Source organism: Anolis carolinensis, chromosome 2, assembly GCF_035594765.1.
Source record: "Anolis carolinensis isolate JA03-04 chromosome 2, rAnoCar3.1.pri, whole genome shotgun sequence".
Taxonomy (NCBI): domain Eukaryota; kingdom Metazoa; phylum Chordata; class Lepidosauria; order Squamata; family Dactyloidae; genus Anolis; species Anolis carolinensis.
Window position 1 is genome coordinate 26,862,928 of NC_085842.1, and position 19,538 is coordinate 26,882,465.

General features: G+C 41.3%; 1 protein-coding gene across 2 annotated transcripts; it reads right to left on the reverse strand.

Annotated features, from left to right (window-relative positions):
- Nucleotides 1-4,818: 4,818 nt before the first annotated feature.
- LOC100553809 (zinc finger protein RFP) lies at nt 4,819-17,695 on the reverse strand. 2 transcript variants are annotated; one of them, XM_062969496.1, is made up of 8 exons: nt 17,191-17,692; nt 16,367-16,462; nt 12,684-12,914; nt 11,512-11,534; nt 10,395-10,510; nt 10,124-10,177; nt 8,574-8,600; nt 4,819-6,186 (listed from the first exon to the last, which is right to left on the reverse strand). In XM_062969496.1, the coding sequence occupies exons 1-8, from the start codon at nt 17,605-17,607 to the stop codon at nt 5,627-5,629; spliced, it is 1,524 nt and encodes a 507-aa protein (XP_062825566.1). In that variant the 5' UTR covers nt 17,608-17,692; the 3' UTR covers nt 4,819-5,626. The 2 variants fall into 2 exon arrangements, with proteins under 2 accessions (XP_062825566.1, XP_008122324.3); XM_008124117.3 differs by lacking the exon at nt 8,574-8,600 and having other exon boundaries at nt 17,191-17,695.
- Between the last annotated feature and the right edge of the window lie 1,843 nt (nt 17,696-19,538).

The following is a 19,538-nucleotide window of genomic DNA, read 5'->3' on the forward strand; positions in this document are numbered from 1 at the left end:
GTGATTAATTGCAACATTCACACTTGCCTCCAACAGACAAGAGTTCTTTCTCCCACCCTGGACCTTCCACAAATATATAAACCTCCTTTAACTAGTTTCCAATATACCTCCCGACCTCTGAGGATGCCTGTTATAGAAGTGGGTGAACGTCAGGAGAGAATGCTTCTGGAATATGGCCATACAGCCCAGAAAACTCACAGCAACCAAGTGATCCTGGCCATGAAAGCCTTCATAACACATTTTCTTCCACCTTCACTCCTAGGAAATTACATTCCTAGGGACAAATGTTGCTAAACCACAATTCTCAAAAACTCTGGGTGGCCTAGTCAATGGTGAAGGATGATGGGCATTGCAGTCCTGCATGATTCCCACCCCAGCCCTGTAATGTGGGAAGGAAAGATTTCATATCTGGACTATACATTTTAGACAAAGACAAATTCAATATTGCCACCAATAACTGGTTTTGTGTTATGGCTGCATGGGAAGGATACTATCTAGATCAGGACTTTTTCTACTCAGGACCCCTTTCAGCCCAAGAAATTTATATGTGATCCCAGATATATATGTAGGTGTATATAATAAGTATAAAAATCAGATATTAATGATAATAAATCAGTATTTGTGAAACTTCATAAACAGGCTGATTTACCTTTTTTATGGAGCACAGCTGAAACATTTTCTGCAGAATCTGCTATAAACACATTTTGCTAACAGATTTGTGCAAAGAGGTGGTGTTTAAAAATCTTTTGCTCTTACCAAATTTGTATGACCCTAACATTGAGCAAGGGAACTCCTTATTTGAGCTCAGGACTCAGTTTAAGAAGCAGTGATCATCACAGTTCCACATCAGTATTTATATTTAAATTAAATGGTTTATAAATAAGTAGGTTTTCAGTGGCACAGCAGGTTAAACTGCTGAGCTGCTGAACTTGCTGACTGAAAGGTCAGCAGTTTGAATTCGGGGAGTGGAGTGAGCTCTCACTGTTAGCCCCAGCTTCTGTCAACCTAGCAGTTCGAAAACATGCAAATGTGAGTAGATCAATAGGTACCGCTCCTGCGGGAAGGTAACGGTGATCCATGCAGTCATGCTGGCCACATGACCTTGGAGGTGTCTAGGGACAACGGCGGCTCTCCGACTTAGAAATGGAGATGAGCACCAACCCCCAGAGTCGGACACAACTGGACTTAATGTCAGGGGAAAACCTTTACCTTTACCTGATTAAGTAGTTGGAGGGATAACTGAGTACAAGAGCAATTGTATTACTTGACTAATATAGAGGAGCCCATATAGGGAGTGAGGCACCTTCCACACAGCTCAATAAAATCCCACATTATCTGCTTTGAACTGGAATATATGGCAGTGTGGACTCAGATAACCCAGTTCAATGCTGGCTTCAAACTACAGGAAAGGAGATTCCACCAGAATATTTGGAAGAACTTCTTCACTGTGAGGGCTGTTCGGTAGTGGAATTCTCTCCCCCGGACTGTGGAGGTTCCTTCTTTGGAGACTTTTAAGCAGAGGCTGGATGGCCATCTGTCGGGGGTGCTTTGCATGCGATTTCCTGGTTGGACTGGATGGCCCATGAGTCTCTTCCAACCTATTCTATGATTCTGTGGTCTAGCATTGATTTAAACCCTGTTCTTCTGGAGTCCAACATTCAAACTACACAGTTCCTTCATACAATGGCTCAGGATCCACATGTGTTTGATTCCAGGATCTCTCCACTGATACTAAAGTCCATGGAGATAGAAGAAGACATGACTCACTAGAAGAAACCACAATGTTTTGTAAAGTAAAGGCAGTAAATAGAAAAAGAGGAAGAGCTCACTTCAGATGGATAGATTCAATCAAAAGCATGGGCACACCCAATTCTTTTAAGTCTACGTTGAGTTGTTGCCTTCAGGTTGTTTCCATTTTATGGAGACCTCTGAGGCAAACCTAACACAGGGTTTTCTTGGCCAGATGTGTTCAGAAGGGATTTGGCTTTGACTTCCTTCTGAAGCTGAGAGAGGGTGACTTGTTCAATGTTACCTAATGAATTTTCATGGCCAAACAGGAGAGAATGGTTGGGCCGAGTAGGAATTCAAACCGGGTTCTTCAGATTCATAGTCCAGCACTCAAACTATTACACCACACTAGATCTCAGAAACAACAATATGATCACATATTCATTAAGCCAACAAAAATGCACAAGGTTGTTGTGTGTTTTCCAGGCTGTATGGCCATGTTCCAGAAGTATTCTCTCCTGACGTTTCTCCCACATCTATGGCAGGCCATCCTCAGAGGTTGTGAGGTATATGTATGTGAGGTATATGTTGTATACCTCACAACCTCTGAGGATGCCTGCCATAGATGTGGGCAAAATGTCAGGAGAGAATACTTCTTGAACATGGCCATACAGCCTGGAAAATACACAACAGCCCTGTGATTCCAACCATGAAAGCCTTCAACGACACAAAATGCACAAGGTTTATACAAAAAGGTCAGCAGAAGTATTTTTACATGAGGAAAAAGCATTCTCAAGAAAATCTAACTGGACATCAATTCTAATATTCAGAACATTCATATGCAGAAACTTCTCGACGATACAATCCTAGGATTAAAATTTTGCTTACACTGATTTTGTATTTAGAAAGGAAGTAATCAATATAGAACTGCAATACATTCAAACATATTAATATCCTAGCATTTTTAATTATCCTATCCACCACTGAAAAATATCCAAAATAATAAAAACAAACAACTGATCTCCAATTACAATGGGTATGTATTTTTATTTCTGATTTGTACTCACTTGTAGAATGCATTAAAACAGAAGAATCATATTGTTTCACTGATCAAATGACATGTGCCCATTTTCTATCAAAAGCTAGAACTGGATGTCCATTTGCACACAAAATTGCCTGCACTGTATTTTAAAATGACAGAAATGAAGTCTGGAATATTAGTCTCTGAAGACTATACTCAATTGCCTCAGCCTTGCCTAGAAGTGGAAAGATAACAGTAGAACTAGACATTTTGGTTCTTTTAATTTTTAGTATACGGTGTATTTTTCCTATTAAACTTCAAAAACTGTTATTATACAGTTCAAATCTCACAAACTCCATATTTAAAAGAGCACTGTTGTTGTTGTTGTTATTAATATTATTTCCCCCCAACATTGGAACCTGAATCTTTCAAGCAAGAAAAGATGTCTAAAAATAGAAAATTAGATGTAATGTGAATGCCATAACAGCAGATGAAACATCCCTGAACTTGGGTTGCTGTGGGTTTTCCAGGCTGTATGGCCATGTTCCAGAAGCATTCTCTCCTGATGTTTCGCTCACATCTATGGCAGGCATCCTCAGAGGTTGTGAAGTCTGTTGGAAACTAGGCAAGCGAGGTTTATATATCTGTGAAATGTCCAGGGTAGGAGAAAGAACGCTTGTCTGCTTGAGGAAAGTGTGAATGTTGCAATTGGCCATCTTGATTAAACACTTAATGGCCTTGCAGCCTCGAAGCTGGGCTGGTTTTTGCCTTAGGGAATCCTTTGTTGGTGTTCGCTGGCCCCGATTGTTTCTTGTTTGGAATTCCCATCTTCTGAGTGTTGTTCTTTATTTATTGTCCTGATTTTAGAGTTTTTAAAATACTGGTAGCCAGATTTTGTTTATTTACATGGTTTCCTCCTTTCTGTTGAAATTGTCCACATGCTTGTGAATTTCAATGGATTCTTTGTGTAGTCTGACATGGTGGTTGTTAAGAGTGGTCCAGCATTCTTCTGTTCTCAAATAATATGCTGTGTCCAGGTTGGTTCATCAAGTACTCTGCTATGGCAATGTGGGCAAAATGTCAGGAGAGAATGCTTCTGGAACATGGCCATACAGCCTGGAAAACTCACAGCAACCCAGTGATTCCGGCCATGAAAGCCTTTGACAACACATTCCTGAACTTGTCATGGGAACAGGAAACATGGATAATATGAAACGCTCTAGAAATGAAAGTTTTTTGCAAGAGGTTAACACAGAGATGCTCTGGATAAATGTTTCTCAAACTCTGCTCCTCCATGATTTGGACTTCAGCTCCCACAATTCTTAACTGGTAAACTGGCTAGATTTCTGGGAGCCAAAGTCCAATACCTGGAGCAGAGCTTGAGAAACGCTGCTCTGGATGATATATGCAATTCCTAGAGAGATAATATCTCTACGCAATTACTAGAAGACAATAGAACAGTTTTATTGTCATTGTGCTATTGCACAACAAATTAAATTCCTTCCCCAGTACACATCACAAAACAGCCATCCCTCCACACCCCAACCACTACCACACAGCCCTCAATGCCACATCTATGCAAAATTATGGATTTCAACAGAGCTCTAGGATAAAAGCTGTATCTCAATCTGTTTGTCTTCATCTTTGCCACCATGTACTGTCTGCCAGATGGCAATAATTTTTTTTTTAAAAAAGATATGCTGGATAAGATGGATCTCCAAGAATACTCTGAGCTTTCTTAAAGCAGCGGGACCTATAAAGTTCTTCCAAAGAGGGGAGAGGGCAACCAATTATTCTTTCTGCAGAAGCTGTGACCCTTTGGAACTCCTTCCTATCTGCCACTGTGCAGTTACCAAACCATGTGCAGATGCAGTAGGTTAGGACACTCTGTATACCACAGTGGTAGAAAGTCCCCAGCAGTTTTTCATTCAGTTGTTGGTTCCTTAGAAGTCTCACGTAATAGTCTCTTCTGGGCCCTCTTCACCATGCTACCAAATAGGTGCTCCAGATCAGATTCTCCTTAAAAGAGTGTCTCCAGAGAGGTATTCCAGAGGTACCATGTGATTACATGAAAGACCTAAAACATTCCCAGATATGACATTTTGACAGATGCAGTTAGGTACAGATCCCACTGACATGGGGATCCTACTGTGGCTTTGCAGTTCATGGCCTCTTGTCTTCACTTTTTGCCTCTACAGACTTGGGCCGGCATCACACAGGAGCTGAAAGAGTAGTTAAAGAGTATATATCCCATCTGAAATCCTGTGACTGCTTCCTGCAGAAATCTGGGGATTGCAGGGTTTTTTTTGGGGGGGGGGACGGACTTTAGAATGCTCAGTCACAGAAGTCCAAGGTCTCACTAAACTATAAGCCCAATAATTCTATAGGAGGCAGCCACAGGATTCCAGATGGGATGCATGATCTTTGCTACTCTTTCAGCTCTAGTGCAGTGGTTCTCAGCCTGTGGATCCCCAGGTGTCTTGGCCCACAACTCCCAGAAATCCCAGCCAGTTTACCAGCTATTAGGATTTCTGGGAGTTGAAGGCAAAAACATCTGGGGACCCACAGGTTGAGAACCACTGCTCTAGTGTGATAAAGCACTAAGGGTGCATCTACACTGCAGAAAGAATGAAGTTTGACACCACTTTAACTGCCATGGATCAATGCTAAGAAATCACAAGTGATGTAGCTTGGTGAGGTACCAGCCAGCCCTATTGGCAGAGAAGGCTAAAGACCTAGTTAAAAATACAAGTCCCAAGACTCCACAGCATTGAGCCATGGCAGTTCAAGTGTTGCCAAACTGTTTACATTCTACAGTGAAGTCACAAGCTACCAATATTGGGGGAAATTAATGAAAGAGGTGGTTCTCCTCTTGAGTCAGCACTTCAAGTTGAACTCCCACCCTCTTGTGTAGAAAAAGGGTCGGATCTGATGCCCAAAGAATGATGCTGAGCTGAAAAAGAAGATAAGGTCGTCGGTATCAGCGTCATGAAAATCCACTTGACCTGCTTCACAATCCAGGCTGACACGGATCCTCTTGGGTTCGTTCTTCAAGACCAAAGTCATTGGCTCAGCAGTAAAAGCTGAGATTTGGCAAGGCACAGATATGTCCTCACATGCCTTCCCCACAGCCCAGATCCCTTCATCAAGATGAAGGTTGAAATATTCCTTCCGCTCGACAGAATCTCTTGCTATCCCGATTGCCCATGCTGCTTCTCCCCCCAGATCTTCTTCCACCATTTCCCCCTCCAGGATCTCCACCTCCCAACAATGCTTTCCCGAGGTGAACTTCTCCTGACCCAAAATGCAGGGCTGTTTCTTGAACCTCTCCGGATGGTAAGGCAGATCTTGAGGAACCCTGTCCCATCTCAAAGCCTTCAGATTCTCTGACACAAAGAGTCGAGGATGTGCTGTGATAGGATCCAGAGTCACGCTTACTGTAGCAGGGAGAAAGAAGGAAAATAAAACAGGGAACTAAGTGGTGGATTTTCAGAAAAGCTGTTTCAGCTCCTGAGGAATCACTTCCAGAACTCATCTTTTCCCAGACCTCATCTGAATCTACCCACATTGGATCAACTAAATGAAGACTCTGCAGTCTCTACTGATGAACAGTCATTCTCCAAACCGGAGCTCCTGGTGGTGCAGTGGGTTAAACCTTTGTGCCAACAGAACTGCTGAGTGACAGGTCAGCGGTCTGAATCCAGAGGGAGCGGGGGAGCTCCCTCTGTCAGCTCCAGCTCCCCATGTGGGAACACAATAAAAGCCTCCCACAAGGATGGTAAAACATCAAACATTTGGGCATCCCCTGGACAATATCCTTGCAGACAGCCAATTCTCCCACACCAGAAGTGACTTGCAGTTTCTCAAGTCGCTCCTGACATGAAAAAAATAATAATCTAGAATTGGTTGCAACAAAAGTAGATTATAATCTCCAAACCACCTTATTTATGTATTTATTTATCCAGCTCCTGGACTTATAGTCTGCCTTCCACATTTGCACTGGAGAAACTAGAGATAATACTTCTCTAGGCATTTATAGGTCCTCCGGTGCCATTCTATGGTTTAACATCTAATATTTTAACTTGGTATCTATGAGTACCTTTTGCATCTCCTTGTGGAGAGATAAAGTGGGGTACAAATAAACATAAGAATACCAGAGTTTGTATCCCTGCAAATTATCTGTTGACTTATTGTGACTTCATACATTTCATTGAAATTTCTTAGGCAAGGAATATTTTGCTGGTTCCTTCCTCTAAAATACAGTGTACAACCCTGGAATATAGCCGGGTAGTTGTTGGTCTCCTATCCAGTTGCTAACCAGAGCTTACCCTACTTAGTTGCAGCATTGGATGGGAGCTGGTGCTTTAAGGATATTTAGGTCCCTAGGTAAAGGTAAAGAGTTCCCCTTGATATTAAGTATAGTTAAGTCCAAATATAGGGGGTGGTGCTCATCTCCATTTCTAAATCAAAGAGCCGGTGTTGTCTGTAGATGCCTCCTAGGTCATGTGGCTGGCATAACTGCATGAAGTTCTGTTACTTTCCCACCAAAGAAGTATCTATTGATCTACTCATATTTGTATGTTTTCAAACTGCTAGGTTGGCAGAAGCTGGGGGTAACAATGGGAGGTCACCCAGTCTTGTGGGTTCGAACTGCCAACTTTCTGGTCAGCAAGTTCTGCAGCTTAGCAGTTTAATCCGCTGCACCACCATGGCTCCCCAATTTAGCTCCCTATCTGATACCAATACCAGAAGTAAATCTGGTCCAAAAAGAGATGGATTTTGAGAGAACAGAATACAGTAGAGTCTCGCTTATCTAACCTTCACTTATCCAACGTTCTGTATTATCCAACGTTATCTGCCTCCGTCCTGGATACACAGTGATTTTTCTAGGCAGCATCGCGCACTGGGCCAACATGCCCAACAACAGCACAAGTGCAGCCACACTTCTAAACAAGTGGCAGACTTGTTGTAAAACATGATGTTTTGGTGCTTAATTTGTAAAATCATAACGTAATTTGACATTTAACAGGCTTTTTCTTAATCTCTCCTTATTATCCAATATTTTCACTTATCTAACATTCTGCCGGCCTGTTTATGTTTGATAAGTGAGACTCTACTGTATATGGAAATTAAGCATGGAAGACGGCAAAGTTTTTCACCCTCTTTTCCTCTCTAGTAAAAAAGGTTAAAGGGTGACCTCTGTTTACACTTTAACCAAAGGCATTATAATCTGGCTTTACTCCTCATTCAAACTATTGGAAATGATACTATATTGAAGATGGAACCAGCTTGTTTTCTGCAGATCCATAGTCTAGAACATGAAGATGGTAAAAACTGCTTAATAGTGGAATACGATGCCTGGGAATGTGGTGGTATCTCCTTCTCTAGAGGATTTCGCACAGAGGCTAAATGGCCATCTGTAGGAAATGCTTAGATTGTGTCTTCCTGCATGGCGGAATGGAGTTGGACTGGATGGCCCTTGCAATCTCTTCTAACTTTATGATTTTAATCTTTCTCTAAGCAAAAACAAGTGAAGGTTAGTGAAACTACTGGCTAAAGAAAAAATTTAAGACCCAGTTAGGTATGTATTTGTAAACCACCAATACACCCCCTTCCCAAAAAAGGGGAAGGAAATGGAACAAAGGTTGAAACAAAGGCATGCAGAATTAAACACAAAGATACCCATTAACATTAAAACATTATGTATGCGAGCATTAAGAATGGTTGGACTAGATGTCCCTTAGGTTCTTTTCCAACACTGTGACTGTGTTTTGTATCTTTTGAAGCAGTTCTCTACATCTATGTGTTCCTTTCATCCCATTACCTTGATTCATGCCTTGTTTCAGAGAATCTGTAATAATGAAGAAAAAAGCAGCAAATTAAAGCCTAAGAAAAAGCAGCAAAAAGCCAATCTTCTCCCGAATTCATTATTCCGATACATGGTTTCCGAGTGCTAACAGAGATCCCTTTTCAAGGGATTGGTCTGGATTTATCATATGTTGATCCTATCTCAGTAAAACACAATTTTCCATCAAATCTACCTCTTTTCACCAAATCCAGACCTTGGGAAATTATCTTTGCTTTGGAGGAGGGTGAGAAACTAAAACCAAGGGGAGATGGGCCGGATTGAATTTCTATGCCATAGGTTTCTCATGAACCTCCTTGAATCCAGTCTTGGGAGAAAGGCACGATATAAAGATGAAGTTGTTGATGATGAAGAAATTCCAACACATCCTTGGCATAACTGGATTCATTGTACATAGGCTCTTGTGTGGGGAAGTCCTTTCCATCCCCCCACTTTTTTCACCCCCTCCCCACTTTTGAAGAAAAATGAGACTGAAAAATCCATTCTACTTTTATGGAATTGCGATTTCAGAAGAGGTGTGACATTTGGGAGCGTCTGATAGTTTGGACAGCTTTGAACTCACAGTCATCTTGAGTGTATGAAAAAAAATGCTAGCAATCCTTTTCCAGTTTGTGGAGAAATATTATTAGTGCTGTTGTTACTGTTATTATAACATTTCTGACTTATGGTGACCCTATCATAGTATTTTTTGGACTCAGGGCCAGTGGCCTGCTCAAGATCACCTAGTGTATCTCATGGCTGAGTGGAAAATTGAACACTCATCTACAGAGTCATAGGTGCTAAGGTGCACTTTAACTTCCATGGCCCAATGTGATAGGATTATGGGAGTTGGGAGTTTGATGAAGCACCAGTACTCTTTGGCAGAGAAGACCAAAGATTTTATAAAACTACAGTTCCCAAAATTCCATAGTATTGAGCCATTCAAGGGCCAGACTTTAGCACAACAGGTTAAGGCATAAACTGCAGTCAATCTTGTCAGTTGACAGGTTGACAGTTCGAAGCCCAGGTCAGGGTGAGCTCCTGGCCTTTAGCCCAGTTTTTACCTACCTAGCGGTTCGAAAGCAAAATGTGAGTAGATAAACAGATACTGCTTAAAAGTGGGAAGGTATTTTAAGGAACTCATAAGGAAAGCTAGAAAAATGCTGGTGATTAGATCAAGGAAGATCTAATCTCTTCGGCAGGGTCATGAAGCAACAGCACCCCATGGCCGGAACCGAGCTCAAGCTTCCAAGATCGAAAAAGCCTATATATACCCCTTCTATGTACAATTGTCTTTCCTGACTGTGTATAAATGGCATTGAATGTTTGCCGCATATGTATGTTCTATGATCCGCCCTGAGTTCCCTTCGGGGTGAGAAGGGTGGAATATAAATACTGTACATAAATAAATAAATAACTCAATGTGGTGTTGAACTGGAGTCATTTTACAGTGTAGCTGCAACCTTAGATTCAAATTCAATTCCTTTTCCCATTAAAAAATCCCTATTATTTCAATCATTCAAAATTACCCATGAAGAGATTGTGTTCCCAGCTGGCTGTTTTCAGAGCTTGCTCCAGAGATTCTGTTTAGATGGAAGAAAAGATGATAAAATCAACTTGGGTCATGCACAAAACGTTTGAGATTGTCATATACAAATTGCTTTCATATCTACATTTCACCTGGAGGGCCAAAGTTTGCCCATTCCTGGTGTAGACACACCCAGTGTCTATAAGGACCATCACAACTGCAACCCACTTCTAGGTTTATAGTCAAGCCTCTCCTTAGGTTGCCCCAATTACCTTGAGACTCTTTCATAGCCTCTCTTAGATCAAAGTTCTTCTCGAAATAAATTCTGAGATTCTCTTCAAATTGGGGAGAAAGGTCTGGCCCATGTGCAGGTAAATTATTTTTGTACCTAGAAGTGAATATATTCAAATTTTGGATATAGCAATAGAATGTAGTTCTCCAGATACTGACATCATTCAACAGCAGGCTAAGCATTTATTAAAGATTCATATGGTTTTGTTAGATGTCAACAATATTATTAGCTTTGGATATTTTATGTATTTGATGCATTTAAATATTTTTATAATGTGGATACTAGTGTTATTTAAATCCCTATAAAAATTCATAGGGCAGCACCAGATAACACTATGGAGCTTGTCTGTCTAAGTGGACACTCCAACCACACACACACACATACATATTTTCATTTTTATTATGTGTATAGAAGAAGATGATAGTTAACACTATGTAGCAGGATTTTTGTTCCTGGATTATAAACGTAATTTCCTAATTTGTTCTATCTTAAAAACATGGAAAACATATATTAAACTGCAAAAACTTTGTTTCTGGGGGGACATCCTGCAGCACATTTTGCTATAGTTTTTCAATAAATATCTCATAGGTTCTGAACCAATTCAACATAGTTTGTGGCAGCCACAAAAATGAAGTTTCTGGAGTATAACAATTACTTTCAAATAAGTAACACATAACTAAACAGGAAATAACACTTTTAAACCAGTAACAGAATTTTAAAATTTTTTTGTTACATAGTGTAATCTGTGAATAATCATAATAAATACAGATAAACGTAGAAACACAAATATGCACACTAAATATTTGCATTCATACACTACTTAGAATTGGGAGCGAATGTCATCTGCATGTAAATGTAAAGAGAGTCATGGGTATTAAAATGAAGTGTCACTTATTGCTTTCGGTTGAATTATTATTAATATATTTATTTACACCCTGTATTATCTTCCCAAAGAGACTCATAGTAAGCAATTTGAAACAAAAGCAATGCAAAACAAAATGAGCTCATACAGTGTTGAAAAGAATGAAACTTTTCGCCCAAAATCCCTACATCAGAACAATAGAAAAATCAGGAGAAGATGGAAAAAAGGCACATACCTGCTTAAGGTATTTCTGATGTCCTGAAAGAAAGGGAGAAATGAGACTCATAGACTTAATAGTCATTTTCTTAATCAACCAGCATTTTATCTGTTTATTGAAAAGACATTTTCACGCATTATACAGTAGGCCCTCCACTTTCTAATGGCACAAGACCCCCAGAAATGGGGGAAAATGTGTTGCACTCAAGGCCTGGAGCCACCTATGACCACAGCACCACACAAGAGTCCAGAATATAAGCAAACAGATTATTGTAAAAACACACAAAAATATATGAAAAAGAGCAGTAATAAAGAAAGGAGAGGAATAATCCAAAACAGGTTTAGTAGAAAGTGATATTCACACAGGAATTCAAATGTCTCATGAAAATCCAAAGATCACACAGTCCAACAACAGCAAAAAGTCACAAATGTAGCATAAATCCAAAAGCAACAGATCTCCTTAGAAAACTTGAGCAAGAATCGTGAAACAATGCAAAACCCCTCCAAGATACTTAAATAAAAAAAACAGGGTGTGTTGATCTATGGAGCTGGCTCTCTGCCCTCATCTGCAAATGAAGATCCGTACTGCCACATGCTTTCCCTTGAGAATTGTCTATTACAGTATAGTCTAATCCAAGACGCGCTTATCCAACATTCTGGATTATCCAACGCATTTTTGTAGTCAATGTTTTCAATATCATGATATTTTGGTGCTAAATTCGTAAATACAGTAATTACAACATAACATTACTGCGTATTGAACTACTTCTTCTGTCAAATGTGTTGTATAACATGATGTTTTGGTGCTTAATTTGTAAAATCATAACCTAATTTGATGTTTAATAGGCTTTTCCTTAATCCCTCCTTATTATCCAAGATATTTGCTCATCCAAGGTTCTGCCAGCCCGTTTAGCTTGGATAAGTGAGACTCTACTGTAATTCCTCTTCACTTGGCCCCTTATCTAAAGATGTTGCTTCTGGCTCCTGTGACTGACCTTGGAGCTCACTGCCTGAAGTGACTGCATTCTCTTGAGCTGCATCACTGTCTGAAACAATTTCATTCCCTTGGCTTGTATCACTTTGAAACCCAGGAAAGCCCACAAGCCCTTCTGAATCCAAATAATCAGTGAACCCATCAGCCACATGCTGAATTTCAGGAAATCTCAAAGTTGTTTCCGGTTTAATTCTCACCTGGAGGTATTCACTTGCAGGCAGCTGGCACTTCTTTTCTATCTCTGTAATCCTCTGACTGAGTCGGGAAATCTCTGCAGACACTTCAGTGAGGCTTTCTTCCTCTCCTTTCTTTATTTTTTCCTCCAACTCTCCCAGCTGACCAAGGCAGACATGCTTTTTTTCTTCCAGAAACGCCTGCATTTTCTCAAAAAAAGAGGCAACCATCTGCCTTTCTGTTTCTATCTGATTCTGGAATACATAAACATTAAAAGAGGGTCAGAGACAGTATGTGAGATTTAGAAAAGAGAAGGTAGAGAAGAACCTACAACAGTCTCAGCTGATGGTATGATTGATGATAAAGTTTGATTACGTGATGAGTAGTACACTTAGGGCGCATAATAATAATAATAATAATAATAATAATAATAATAATAATTATCATTATTATTATTATTATTTTATTTTTATACTCCGCCCCATCTCTCCGAAGGGACTCGGAGCAGCTTACATGGGGCCAAGCCCAGTCCACAATAAAAACAAATAATAACAATAAAAACCAGTCAAAAATCACATTCAAGAACAAAAGGTAAAATCATGGATAAAATCTAGAAAAACCTGGGCCAAAGTGCTAGTTTGTCAAAATCATCATGAGGGGAGAATTATCCAAATTGTCAATGCCTTCAGGGTGCTGGAAGACCCTTCAGGGTGCAGCTAGACTGTGAACAATTAATGCAGTTTGACACCACTTTAACCGCTATGGCTCAATGCTGTGAAATCCAGGGAGTTATGGTTTGGTGAGATACCAGCACACTTCAGGAGAGAAGGTGGAAGACTTTGCAAACCTATAACTCCCATGATTCGATAGCATTCAGTCTGGAAAGTTAAAGTGGTGTCAAGCTGCATTGATTCCAGAATACAGATCCACTCTTAGACTTCCAGCTTGGCCAATGGGTTGCTAGGAAATGATGTCCAAACATCTGGATGACCAAAGTTTGTGATTCATTGATATAATAATAACCTTTATTTATATCCCACTTTTTCCCCTCATGGGACCCAAACCGGCTCACAACATATTAAAATCACGTAAACAACAATCTAAATACACCAATAATAAGTATACAACATCATAAAATAAACAATTTAAAACAACAGTAATATACATTCACATTCTTGTGGAATCATGTCAGGCTATAGTGTTCCCTTGCTACTTTGTGGTTCGCTTTTCATGCCCTCGCTGTTTTGCAGGTTTGAATAAATATTAATGTACACCATTTATCTTGGTATTTTCACTGTTTTGCGGGTTTTTGCGGTGTGTGCATGCGGCTACCCCTTAATAATATTTTATTAATGTTTTTTATTTTTAAAACCCTTAATAAAATAAAAAGGGTTATTTAGCTTCCATTCTTATTCTCTGCCAGTGTACTGTATATTGTAACTGCTAAAATAAAGTATAAATATTGAAATAAATATGGTGTCCCTACTTCGTGGATTTTCACTTATCGCGGGTAGTCCTGGAATGTAACCCCCGCGATAAGTGAGGGAACATTGTATTGCACTTTGTTCCAGTCCATAACATTATTTATTTATTTATTTACAGTATTTATATTTATATTATGGTGTTTCTTATCACTCCAGATTAGTTTCCTTCACTAAAGGACTGTCTAAACAGGAAGGTTTTTAATTGGTTCTTGAAAGAAGAAAGGGAGGGAGCTATTTTAACTTCTTTTGGGAAGGTTTTCCACAGGTCCAGAGCGACCACCGAAAATGCCCTCTCCCTTGTCAAGGTCAGTTGCATTTGCAATGGTGGTGGAAGTGAGAGCAGGGCCTCTCCAGAAGATCTTAAAGATTGGGCCGATTAGTACGAGTAGATGAGGTCAGATAAGTAAGTTGGACCTGATCCGTTTAAGGCAGTGGTTCCCAAGTGTATTTTGCCTACCGCCCCTTTCCAGAAAAAATATTACTCAGTGCCCCCTGAAAATTAATTTTTTAAAATTTTTAATAGCAATTAAACAGAAAGATATATGTATTAATGTTTCTATCTTTTTCGTAAAATATAGTAAAGAAAGGTGTAAATTAGAAACATTGAAGTTTGAAATTATGAAACTATTTTTTGAACTCAGAATAGAAAGGTAATACAAAAAAAATGCACCTATTGCCATCACCGCCCCCCTGGATCGCTACAGCGCCCACCAGGGGGCGGTAGCGCCCACTTTGGGAATCACTGGTTAAAGGTTTTAAAGGTCAAAACCAGTACCTTGAATTGGGCTTGGAAGCAAATTGGCAGCCAGTGCAGGGGATTGTGCACTATCTGGATCCAGGACCTGTAAGTTGCCTGGTTGCAGCTCTTTGAACCAATTGAAGTTTCTGGGCACTCTTCTGGGGGGCAGACTCTTGTAGAGCCCATTATACTAATCTAAGTGGGATGTAACCAAGAATGTAACCATTATGGCCAAGTCTGGCTCCTCAAGGTATGGACACAGTTGACGCACAAGTTTTAATTGTGCAAAGGCGCTCCTGGCCACTGCCAACATCTGGGCTTCCAGGGTTAGCAATGAGTCCAGAAGGACACCCAAACTGTGGACCTGAGTCTTCAGGGGGAGTGTAACCCCGTCCAACACAGGTTGCCACCCTATACCCTGATCTGATATAAATATAAATATAAATAATTCAAATGTTGAAGCAAGTTCAGAGACTTTCTTTGAGGAAGGGCTTTTCTATTTTTAGTAAGGACTTAACATGCTTTTGGGGGTGGAAAAGAATAACAACAATAACAACAACAGCAACAGCAACAACAACAACTCTCCCTCAAAATATATTTGCCTTTAAGTCATGCTTTCAAGAGACATAAATAAGCAGACTTCTTTAAAAGTAAAAGTTGGGTTACTCATAAACTTCATGTGTTCAGGATACAGGTACTTTGGATATCAGTCCAGTTGTACAGATACAACAACAACAACAACAACAACAACAACAACAACTTTATTTTTATATCCCCCCTCCATCTTCCCAAAGGGACTCAGGGCAGCTTACATGAGGATAAGCCTGATCCAACAAAAATTAAAACCAAACATATACTAAAACATATCTCAATAGAATCAACAACATCACAACAAGACAATAACATAAAAACAGCATCATCAACAAACTGAGCAGTAATGGCTACTGTAATTCGGCAGGAAGGGAATTGTGCAATAGAATTTCAGAACAGGGCTGGTGGACAAAAATGCAAGAGCCAATAATAAATTAGAAGTAAAAGAGCAATGTAAGTTTAAAACGCTAAACCTATAGGAGGAAGGTCAGGGATAAAGTGCGGGAACTGCTTGTAGATATAGTTGGTGGCCAAATATGTTGTGAACTGTTTAATCAAAAGCACAACAGAACATACACATTTTACAGAACGTGGACAGTGTGCGTGCCAGTTTAATCTCCCTGGGGAGAGAGTTCTAGAGCCGGGGGGCCACCACCGAGAAGGTCCTCTCCCTCGTCCCCATCAACCAGAGGTGGGAGCAAAAGAAAGTCCGCCCTTGCAGATCTTAGAGCTTTGTGCGTGGCATTTTCGCTATCTGAAGAGGGGGATAAAACATGGCAGGGGGTTGGCCTGGATGGCCCATGTGGTCTCTTCCAACTTATCAATCTGTGATTCTATGTATCTTACTTTTGACACATAATCCAAACATCATACATCCACAGCAACCACCTACCAAGTGGTCTTGCACTCTCAGTTGTCTTGCCAATTTCTGGTCTTCAAGGTTTTTTCGCTCAGCCTTCAGGGACTTCAGGTGGGCCTTGATTTTATCCTGAAAAAAAAACAAACAAACATAAGAGGCCCTTGCTTGCTCCAGTTGATACTCATCAGTGTTTTTCTTAGAAATACGCCTTCTGATCTGACAAACATTCCCATTTTATCATGTAGTACAAACACCCTAAAGACATCAGATTCCATTTGGTCTTGGAAGCTAAGGAGAGGCAGCCCTGGTAAGAACATGGATGGGAGACTGCCCAGAAATACCAGGCGTTGTCCAGAGGAGGGCAACTAAAATGATCCAAGGTCTGGAGAACAAGCCTTATGAGGAGCGGCTTAAAGAACTGGGCATGTTTAGCCTGCAGCAGGGAAGGCTGAGAGGAGACATTAACCATGTATAAATATTTGAGGAGAAGTCATAGCGGGGAGGGAGCAAGCTTGTTTTCTCCTGCCCTGCAGACTAGGACGCAGAACAATGGCTTCAAACTTCAGGAAAGGAGATTCCACCTGAACTTCTGGAAGAACTTCCTCACTGTGAGAGCTGTTCAGCAGTGGAACTCTCTACCCCGGGCTGTGGTGGAGGTTCCTTCTTTGGAGGCTTTAAAGCAGAAGCTGGATGGCCATCTGTTGGGGGTGTTTTGAATGTGATTTCCTTGGCAGGGGGTTGGACTGGATGGCCCATGAGGTCTCTTCCAACTCTAATATTCTATGATTCCGAAGCCCTGCCCTAGCTGAGAGCCATGTCCTGCCCGGTGCGCCTCTTTCCCTGCCCGGGGTGCTTACCTGGTACTCCTGGGCCACTTCGTCGATGGGGATCACCCGGTGGCCCCTGTGCTCCGTGGATCGGTCACAGACCACGCAGATGGGAGCCTCATCATCCCTGCAGAAGAGCTTGAAGGGCTCCTGGTGACGCTGGCAAGCCTTCCACGTCCCTCCTCCTCCTCCGCCTCCAGTTTGCAAGCTCTTGGCGATCTCGACAATGTTGGCCAGGTGTCGGTTCGGCCTGAGGCTCTTCGGGGAAACCGACGCCCTGCACTGTGGGCAGGGGAAGGCCCCCCGTGGGCCCCCGCAGAGAGGGGCCACGCAGCCCCGGCAGAAGCTGTGCCCGCAGTGGGTGGTCACGGGGTTCGCATAGTATTCCAGGCAAACCGGGCAAGTGGTCTCCTCGCAGAGACCCCGCAAAGGAGCCCCGCAAGCCATGGCAGCCCCGCCAGGAAGGGAGCCGCAGAAGGAAGCGAAGTGCGTGGGGTTACTTTCGTTTCAGCAGAGGAAGGAGGAAACCAGGCGCCGCTCGTGGGAGGAGAGACGCGCATCAGGAGAGGCTGGAAGAGGTCCTCAAGTCGAGCAAGGCGTGACTGAATGGTAAGGCTTGGAAGGGTCCCCTAAGAGCCATCCACTCCAACCCAGGCAGGAACGAACAGAAACAATCAAAGCTCTCCCCGGGCCCTTCCACACAGCCATATAACTCAGAATATCAAGGCAGAAAAATCCCACAATATCTGGGTTGCTGTGAGTTTTCCTGGCTGTATGGCCATCTTCCAGAAGCATTCTTTCCTAACGTTTCGCCTACATCTATGGCTGGCATCCTCAGTGGCTGTGAGGTCTGTTGGAAACTAGGCAAGTGAAGTTTATATATCTGTGGGTGGGAGAAAGAACTCTTGTTTGTTGGAGCCAGTGTGAATGTTGCAATTGGCCACCTTGATTAGCATTGAATAGCCTTTCAGCTTCAAGGTCTGGTTGTTTACTGCCTGGGGGAATCCTTTGTTGGGAGGTGTTAGCTGGTTCTCATTGATTCATGTCTGGACTTCCTCTGTTTTCAGAATGCTCTCATTTATTTACTGTCCTGATTTTAGAGTTTTGTTTAATTTCGTTAGCCAGATTTTGTTCATTTCCATGCTTTCCTCCTTTCTGTTGAAATGGTCCACATACTTGTGGATATCATTGGCTGAATGGCCATCTGTCAGGAATACTTTGATTGTGCTTTTCCTGCATGGTGGGGGGTTGGACTAGATGGCTCACGTGGTCTCTTCCAACTCTATTATTCTCTGACTCAATTATTCTAAGTACCACACAATTACAGTAGAGTCTCACTTATCCAACACTCGCTTATCCAACGTTCTGGATTATCCAACACATTTTTGTAGTCAATGTTTTCAATACATCGTGATATTTTGGTGCTAAATTCGTAAATACAGTAATTACTACATAGCATTACTGCGTATTGAACTACTTTTTCTGTCAAATTTGTTGTTAAACATGATGTTTTGGTGTTTAATTTGTAAAATCATAACCTAATTTGATGTGTAATAGGCTTTTTCTTAATCCCTCCTTATTATCCAACATATTCACTTATCCAACGTTCTGCTGGCCCGTTTATGTTGGATAAGTGAGACTCTACTGTAAATAGAAATGACACTTTCAAACCAGGAACAGAAACTTTTTCAAATGTTGTTACATGGCGTTAATCAAGCAGTGCTCACGTTCAAGATGGAATTTCTTGTCCTGTGATTTGAATCCACTGCTCTGTGTCCTAGTCTCTAAAGCATGTTTGAAAAACGCAAACCTCACTACACCATATCATTTCATGTGGCCCTCCAGATGCTGGATTGCAACTCCTGTCTTATTAGACAATAACACCATTGGAATTGTGTTACAGTAATATCTGGAAAGTTGCAGTTTGTTCTTTTTAGTCAGGAGAATGGGGTCTGAATTTAGATACAAGGCTTGTGGATATGATGTCTGACTTCAGAATGTCCTTTAATCTTTTCCCAACCTCAGAGCCATAAGTGCTGTTGGGTTGCAGTTTGCATTATCCTCAGCCTGCATTATACAAGGGCTATCCAGAAAGTTCAGTACGTTTTGGAATTAAAAATAAACAAAGTATAGGAGAAAACATTTACCATATTCAGTTGAAAGCCAGACCCAAATACTAGTTTTCACCATAGTCCCCACTGAAATCTAGGTAGTTATCATAGCGATAAAAGTGTTTGAAAAGCCCCCCCCCCCCCCCAAGATTTCCGCCTGGCTTGCGTCCTGAACCAGGCTGTTTTCCCTTCACTCAGCTGTCAAATGGTGCGCTCAGCTTTCCGATCGCTCTTTTGTTTTGCAGATGCTTGCAAGGAAGGTTTTTT